General features: G+C 35.1%; 2 protein-coding genes across 8 annotated transcripts in view; one reads left to right on the forward strand and one right to left on the reverse strand.

Moving 5' to 3' along the window:
* The window catches only part of LOC116843356 (F-actin-monooxygenase Mical), an 874,436-nt gene that overhangs the window by 205,712 nt on the left and 659,486 nt on the right, over positions 1 to 9,238 (reverse strand). For all 7 annotated transcript variants that reach the window (XM_032813731.1, XM_032813733.1, XM_032813730.1 and 4 more), the window contains one exon: positions 1,518 to 4,390. In XM_032813731.1, the coding sequence (XP_032669622.1) occupies positions 1,518 to 4,390 (2,873 nt within the window). The remainder of the gene's footprint in view (positions 1 to 1,517; positions 4,391 to 9,238) is intronic.
* The window catches only part of LOC116843361, a 48,225-nt gene that overhangs the window by 3,084 nt on the left and 35,903 nt on the right, over positions 1 to 9,238 (forward strand). The window lies entirely within an intron of this gene.

Consider the following 9,238-nt stretch of genomic DNA (forward strand, 5'->3'; position numbering starts at 1 on the left):
TTTCGTTGCTTAGTTTTTGTTTTATAGGCAAAATAATAACTAATTTTTGGTCGAAAAATCGCTATGTTATGTTCAAACGTCCGCCATTTTGTCATAAATCGATATTTTCAAAATCGGCCATGACAAGTACTAGATTATAGTATCTAATTTAATAATCTTTTTGGTTTTTTTGTTTCAGATGATTTTTGAAGAAACGCCAGTGGGTACCGTTTACCCGGATTTTTTTACGGCGCTCCAAAGATTATACCACAACCTCGTCAATTTTTTATTTTTTTTAATAAAAAAAATTGGACATATTCCTGAATGTGTATACTTTTAGATAGAAAAACCCCCAATCCGAAATTTCAAATAGTTTTCCTTAAAAAAATTCACAAAGATGACCTTTTTTTCCGGCTCCTAGGTGTATATCTCCCTTTAATTCTTTGAAAAACATTGGCCGAAGGAGCGTATAGTATATTAACATTCTCAATAACAACAATTTATAAGCGTTCAGTGTTGCGAAGAATACTGTCGAAGCTTCGGTGGCCGAATAGGTACGGTGTCTCGCTTGGCAAGTGGGGAGGTCCAGGTTCGACTTCTGGCTAAGGCAGTATTTTTCACAATATAAAGAAGAATTAACGCGTGTTAAATATATTAGACAAATAAGGGGGTTATTTAGAAATCACAAAAAATTGGGGGATTGGGGTCGTTTTGTCACTGGAATGTGTGATTCTGCAAACATTATTATCCTCTCTCATTACATTACATTAGCATGAACATCAGCACTTAGCTCTTAATGGCCTTATTACTATCATATATGTTTGATTTTACCATTAGAGCTCTAAATATACATGAGAAATTTTATGCTCATTATTTTTGTTATCAAAATATTTAAATTATTTAAATTTTAATATCATTTAAATTATATTAACAGAAAAAATAAATGTTATTTCCCAATTATACTTATAACTTTTGATTTAAATGGAATATCGCTGACGAGTTCATTATATTCTAACATAAATAACATAAAACATTCTAGAATTATCTTAAAATATAGAATGTTTTGAAGGGGAATGTTTTGGGGAATGTCCCAAAGCTTCCTGAACACATTCAGGATTATTTCAGAATATGTTGTTCTAGCTGGGAAATACTATACTAAACATCGTTTGCGGTTAAGTTAGACACATAATTAATTAACTTCTCTATGTGTACAAATTATTACCTTATTATATTTACTTCTAATAAATGTGTTATCATAAAATTAATAAAATATTCTCATGATTTTAAAATATTTAGAAATCAACGTTATATTAAGTAATATTTATAAAACATTTATAAAACATTATTCAGAAACGATTAAAAATTAACATAACATCAATGTTAAAAAATGTAGATTTATGTTTCTTATTTACTAGGATAATTTTATAATACCTAAGGTCGGCTATAAAAATAGCCTATTTTATACCTTGCTGTTATCAATTATGATAATGATACCAAAAAGCAAATAATAATATTAATAATAACTATTAAATACTTACTTTTTCTTTTGTCTTTGAAGTTAATCGGAACATCGATAACTTGTCCTTTTGATTGGGTAATGGATTACTTTCTTTCTTAAAGAAGAAATCTGACACCGCTTGTATAATACTTTTCCTCCTTTCTGGGTCCTTGAACTTCTTCTTATCTCTTTTCGTCACGCTATTATTGACTAATGTCAAAGAATCTGCAATATTTAATAACTCATCCATCGATTTTGCATTAACCGGCGGTTGTCTTTCAAAGTTGTCTCGACTAGCAATGTTTTTCATATTATCAGTACTCTTGCTGGTTTGTAATTTTAATCCCAAGTTATCTATTGTACTAAAACTATACGGTCTAGTCTTTCTAATCTCTGATGCATTATTCTTTCTCGTATCTTCCACCGAAAGCTCCTGTCGTATTGCTCTTATTTTAATGTCCTGGATTTTGTTCTCAGTTCTTAATTCCAAATTATCATCACTTTTCACTCTTGTCCATTCTTTATCATTCTGCTTAGATTTTTCGATTATCTTTTTTGTTTGTTCAATGCTCAACCTTAGTGGCATAATTTGAGATTGAAATATATTTTCTACATTGATTGTTGTCGGTTTTACAATTATCGTATCCGATTGGTTTTGTTTTTGTTGATCAATGCTTATTGCAATCTCTTTTCTGGCTTCTATTTCATTATATTTTCCGTAATAATGAGAAGAAGTAGGAAGACTCACTGGTTTATTTGCTTCTTCATAAGACATATTAGTTTTATTATTTAGGGAAGTTGCTATAGAAGCAGGCACAAATTTATTACCAGTAGAAATAGTATAGGAAAGTGATGGTTTCATTTGTGATAGCACAGTGGCAAAAGATGAGGCCCTAGCAGCTCTTCGAGCTTTCTTCTCGGCTGATTTCTGTTTATGAGCTTCAAGTTTATCCATCAGCAAGTCTTGGATAACATTTTTTTGCTTGGACCTCTCTCTGGTAATCTCTTCGAGTTTCCTCGAAGTTGTTGGTGAATTTACGTTATCATTCACGGTTGTTGTTTTTTTATATTTGATTTCCTCAACGATCATATCTGTGATACATGCTTGCGCTACATTCTTTGAGTTCTTACGCTTCGATTTTCTTACATCGATAGAATCTTTTGCATTGCTAAACTCTGCGATTCTGGATTGCAATCTTTTTACATATTCCATATAGTCTGGATTACTACAATCCGTTTTGATTAATTCTTCTTTCTTTTCTACCGTTTCTCCAGAAACTATAGACATTTCAGGATTAACTGGACTGGCAAGTACTGTAACAATCTCACTAGTAGTTGTGTCTTCTGCTAATTCTACTAACAATAGACTATCTTCCTCCATTGATTGAAGCAATTTATTGTTAAATGCTTCTACTAATTGTTCTTGCTTCGTATCACTTTTAAACACATCTTCAAATTTTTTTGTAGTTTCTATTTGAGTTTCTAACTGTACTGGTGATGATTTTTTCATAAGTCCACTTAGCTTGTCCATTACATCTTCCATCGTGACGGGATTTATCTCAATTACATTTGCGTCTTTGAAGCATTCTTCTTCTTCTTCGCCATACAAGTCATTTTCCGGTTCCAATTTTGCTATCGGCGCATCAGCAACCGGTTTATTCGACTCTTTTACAGTAGGAATGTTCATGGTTTTAACATTTACGAACTCAATATAGCCGCGGTTTCTCAGCATTGCAACATTGGAAGCGTCTTGAAGGCTGTCATCAAGCAGTGATTCATTATCTGTGTCCATATAATCGATGTTCTCATTGTTAGTCAGTAATTTTGATGTGCTATTACTTGGACATTCCCAACCAATTTTTCGGTCAATTTTAGAATAATCGGACTCCATATCTTCCTCCTCGGCAATTTTAACAGATGTAGGAGGTAACTTCTCAAAAGATGATAAATTATTTTTTCGTATAGTAATGAATTTAGGATCAATGTTGAGTTCTACATCGCAGAGGTCATCAGAAACTAAAACTTCTCCATCTCGGGCCCATTCAGAAAATTCTGTCTCTGTAAAAACCGCAGTAGTAACATCGTTTTCTTCAGAATCATCCTGTTTATTAGACGCTGTTGATGGTTCGGAAGTAGAACTACTACAATTGCTTTTGTTAGTATTATCCCGCAGGTTTAACTTTTCTATACTGTTATTCAATGTTTCGATATATAAATTACTTTGTGACCTGTTAAATAATTGGCGATCTCGCAAAAATGAAACTTCAATAGAATCTGGTTCAAAAGTTTGACTATCATCAGGATTGTAAACTTTGCATTGGTCAGTTCCATCGTCCAGTAGGAGATTACCATCAATGCTATGAATCTCTAATCTAGGTGGTGAAAAATTTACAGCAATATGTTGATCATTCTCAGCTATTTCGTTAGAATCAGACGAAGATAATGAATCACTATCTATCTCAGAATCGCCTGAACTATCATTTTTATTCTTGTCATTTTTACTCCAGTTTACTTCAGGAACAACAATAGATGTTTCGTGTAATGGACTACGCGGTCTAAAATCGTTATTCTCTTCTGAAATGATGTTCTCCAAATTCTGAGAACTCTTCTTTTTTTCCATGTTATACTGCATCGAATTGTTAGATTGATGAGATAACATTTGATTCTCAAATAATTCCCTGTTTACCATCGATTCACCGCATATATTAGGTGCTGTCTTCGATTTTAAGATATTAGATTCCTTCACTAAATCAGGTAAATGTTGTGCCTTGGATGTTTCAATCAGAGTTGTTGGCTTATATGCGACATCATACGATGGATGTCGGCAACGATCATTAGATAACTGTCGCGAAAATAAAATTGTGGGCGACAACGGAGAAAGTGGTGCATCGTTGGTTCGCAGCTTGCTAGTACCTTGAAAAAAAAGTAAATTAGAAATTAGAAATGTTTTCATCTTTTAACTTTTCTGATTTAGAATTAACATATTGTAAATATTTTTATTATTTATTAATATTTAGTATCTTCCAAAACAATTTTTAAGAACTACGCTTAATTTATTTATTTTGTCCTTCTCGTTCATTCGTTGATTTTCACCATTAACAATCTCTGACGTCAGTTTCAAGACTGTTATAAGAACTATGACACAATTTCTAATTTCTGAAAAAATTTATTGAAACTAGTCCTCTATGCGTGTTTTATTTCTATAAGCCAACAACAGATTTATATTCTTTTAATTATTAGGTGTGTGCATTAATTTTAAGAGATTTTTAAGTAAAAATACGGCTTTATTGTAAAAAAATGGTTACAAATTGATTAGTCAAAATATTGTCCATCGCTAGCCACTACTTTTTCCCATCTTTCTGGTAATAGGTGGACTCCACGTCGAAAGAACGACACGTCTTTGGAGGCTATCCAAGAATCAACCCATTTTTTTGTATCCTCTAAAAATGGAAGCGCTGCTCAGACAGGCCATGAGTTATCGATCAAAATAGGTGGTAATCGGAAGAAGCAATATTTGGAGAATACGGCGGGTGTAGTAGGACATCCCAGTTAAGCGCTTCTAATGTTTTCTTGACCAGTTTTGCAACATGTGGCCGAGCGTTGTCTGGCTGGAAAATCTCTTTGTCGTGTCTTTTTGCGTAATCTGGCCATAGAAGGAGGAGGGTATACTAGGTGGCGGCGGGACGCCGTGCGTTCGAGATCTGCGTATCTTTTTCGTTCCAGAAAGAGTAAAATATCGAGAATCCGGGTCTTTCGCTTCAATGTTCGACTCAAATGCATTAATTGTAATTGGTAGCGTTCCCCAGTGATGGTTTCGTTGGGTTAAAGCAGCTCTATATTTGGTAAAATCAGCTGGGTGTAGTGTATTAACACTACACCCAGCTGATACTACCAAATACAGAGCATGAGTTTGGCGCCATGAATATTCGGCTTTGACGTCGATGTTAGTTCGCCTGGCCTGCACCATTTTTTGCGCTTCGGATTATCGTAGCGTATCCATTTTTCATCACCCATCACGATACGATGCAGAAAACTTTTTCTTCTGTGTCTTTGAAGCAACAATTCACGGCTCATTTTGCGCCTTTCGACGTCCATCGGCTTCAACTCGTACGACACCCAATTTTCTTGCTTTTGAATCATTCCAATGGCCTTCAAACGTCTTGAAATTGTTGATCGATCAACAGTTAATGATTCTGCAAGTTCTTCTTGCGTTTGACTCGGGTCTTGATCGAGTAAAGCTTCCACTTCCTCATCTTCAAACTTTTTCGGCTGGCCTGGACGTTCCTTGTCTTCCGTGTCAAAATCACCTTTTTTATAGTGTCGAAACCAGTACTCACATGTTGAAATCGATGGAGTATAATCATCATAAGCTTCGGACAGCATTCGTTGACTTTCAGCAGCACTTTTCTCCAAATAAAAGCAAAAAGCAAAGCTTCCCGCAAATTGCGTTTTGTTGGCACAAAATTCGACATATTTAATGCTCAAAAAAGCAATGTTGTTTACACGGCAAAATGACACATACTGAAAACTAAAGCCACATAATGATGCTTTGACATGAAGGTAGTAACAATATGGTCCGATACGATATAGTAATTACGCCATCTCTTGAAAATCCTTCAAAATTAATGCACACTCTCAATACTTTTAATTTTATAACATTAATTTCCTGATAAAGACTATATTTTAGTAAGTGTGGATAAGAATCTCACAAATAAATATTTTCATGTTTGGAGAGATATATTCATTCCTATATAACTCATTCATTGGAGAATATATTTATTCCTATATAACTCATTCATTGGAGAATATATTTATTCCTATATAACTTTTCATAATACTTTCTCGTGCCAATTAATAGGTAGTTGTATATGAGTGACTCAAATGAGTTGATGGTATATATTGTAATGTCCCCTTCTTATTCTTCTCCTCTGGCCTTTGAATCGGTGAAGTCGCTCGGTCATTCTTTAAGTAGCAAAGAATGCTAGAAGTTGCTTGACTTTGATGATTTTGCCTTCGCTGACGTTCCAACAAGGTAAAGAACTACTGAAGAATGCGTCGTTTGTTGCAACGAAAGTAGAAGTAACGAAGAAGTAACTACGATGCGCTGCTGCAGAGAAAGGTCGCTTATTGCGATGAGGAAGTAATTATGGTTCGCTACTGCAGAGAGGGCCACTTGCTACCGAAGAATATGTCGTTTGTTGCAACAAGAAAAGCGCTGTTGCGAAGCCATTGCTGGTCGAAAATATGAACGTACCTAGGAATGCTGCTACTCTACTGACTGTCGAGCGTCGTTACGACCAGTTTTTTAAAATTGGTTTACGCTTGAATTACATATGCTAGTGTACATGGTTGAAGTCCAAGGTACTCGATTCTTCCCGGCGTGCATATAAGCTTGACCTCATTGAATATAATAAGTTGATTCTTCCGAGCGTGCTACTTTTATGTTAGCCCGAGTGGATTTTAATTCTGAGAGAAAAAGAGGGAGAGAGATAGGAAGAGAGAAAGAGAGGGGGAGGTGAGAGAGGAGAGAGAAAGGGGGAAAGATAGAGAGGGAGAAAGGAGGGTAATGGGAGAGGGAAGAGAGAAGGAGGGAGGGAGATATAAGGGAGGGGCGAGAGGGAGAGAGGAGGGAGAGAGGCGGTCTATGCCTACGGTCACTATGAGCTCGGATGACTGCGCTTTTCAGATATGGCGCATCCATGGCGATGTGTCTGCCACATTACTTCCTTCGTTGATTGAAAATCCGCAAATTGAATCGAACCGGTGGACGGAATAGTATTTCTAGTTTTTGTCTTCTCGGTTCCATTATCCATCTGTAATTGCTTTATTTCTTATGAATCTTATGTTTATATATATTTTCTTCTCTCATAATACAGGTTGACTTAAGTCTATAGACTGCAAGATGTTTGTTGTACGTTCTTTAATTTTTATTTTAAAGAACTTCGAAGTGTATCCGAATATTTTGTACGATCATATATTAGTTGAATTGCATGCGTGGGAACGCATTTTATTTTAGAAAAACATGTGAATCAGCATTTAAATTTTTATATTCGAATATCACCGGCTGTTTGTGCCTTTGTATCAGTTATAGGCAAAATTTCTTCATATTCTGACGAAGATTTTATATAATATTGTTCGTACCTGATGTTTCTGTGCTACAACTTTCTTCTAGGAACTTTTCTGGTAGTTAGATTGGTTCTCTATAAACTATCTCTACGGATGTTGCTTAAAGGATTTCTGTATATGCTACCCGGATCTATGAAAACTACTAACAGAACTTCTATCCATGTTTCCGATAACATGCATTTGATAACAGATAATTGCTGCATTCCGTTGCCAATGAAAATTTTCTATCATTCCGTTTGTCGCGTGGTATGCTGCTGTAATATTTCCTGCCAATATGATGTTTCCATAAGTCATGTAAACTCGGAACAAGTTGGCCTCGAATTTTTGTCTTTGGTCTGTTGTAACCCTCGCAGGAACTTCGTATTTTGTTATCCAGCAATGGAATAGATGCCATGTGATCGTTTTAGCTGTGATATTTGGGATCGCAATAGCTTCTGGTCACTTCGTAAAGCAGTTCACAATTGTGAACAGGCAGTATCGATACTGTCTTGGAATAGATAGAGGTCCGATAATATCAATATGAATATGCTCGAATCTTTGATGCGGTGTTACGAAGCTGTCTGTTGGTGAATACATGTGACAATACATTTTTGCTTGTTGACAAGGAATATACACTTAAACCCACGCTTTGCAATTGCTCTAGATTCGTAGTCATACATATCGCTATGTTATAAATTTTGTTGTGCCTTTTTTATCTGGGTGCACTAATTCATGGAAAGATTGAAATACTTTTAGATGTAATAGTTGAATTGTGAAAAGTCGAGGTAATTACATGGTGTTACGAAGAATATTCTACATAAGATCCGGAATTGATAATTCTTCTTAACTTAAGTATCGTTTGCTGTTGTCAAAGTTTTTATTCTTTAATTCCTCGTCGTTTTCTTAAGACAAACGTCGCTAGTACTTCCAAGTCAATAGCTCGTTGTTTTCTTCTAGTTGTGAAAGTATGTCGACAATAATGTTGGCTTTACCTGAGATATGTCGGATATCCGTGGATAATTGCGTGATATATGCTACGTATCGTATTTATCGTAGTGGACTGCGCAAAAAGTTCTAGTGGAATGCGTAGATTATTGGTGATATGTGTAAATGGTGAATGTTCTTCTCTCTTCTGTATATGGCGACAACATTTAGCACATAAATAGCGACTAGCTTTCTATTATATGGACTATGTTTTACCTTCGTTAAATATATTTTTTCACTGAAAAATATCAAGTGTTGCTAGTCTTTATTAGCACATTACATGCTGTATTCACAGATGTCTATACTAGTACTAGATCGCTAACTTCGTCAAAAGAGATGTGACCGGCAGGATTTCCGGTTTCAACCATGACACCCTACAACAAAATGGCGGCGGTGCGCGTGTGATGTGTATATCTGTCATGTGCATGCACATGTGATACCCGACGTAGTGATACAAAAAAAATTCTTGAAAGATGCCTAGCTATTGTTGCATTCCAAAATGCAAAAATACCACAAAAGATGGTTTTCGTTAATTGTCGTAGAGAAAAACACTAATAACAAAACATGTTTGTTTTTATGTCCTCTATTTCCCCTCAAAGTTTGTCGGCCTAATTCTTTTACACCCTGTATATATATATATATATATATATATATATATATATATATATATAT

This window comes from Odontomachus brunneus, unplaced genomic scaffold (assembly GCF_010583005.1).
Source record: "Odontomachus brunneus isolate Ranch 3 - 2012 unplaced genomic scaffold, Obru_v1 Obru_scaffold_032, whole genome shotgun sequence".
Taxonomy (NCBI): domain Eukaryota; kingdom Metazoa; phylum Arthropoda; class Insecta; order Hymenoptera; family Formicidae; genus Odontomachus; species Odontomachus brunneus.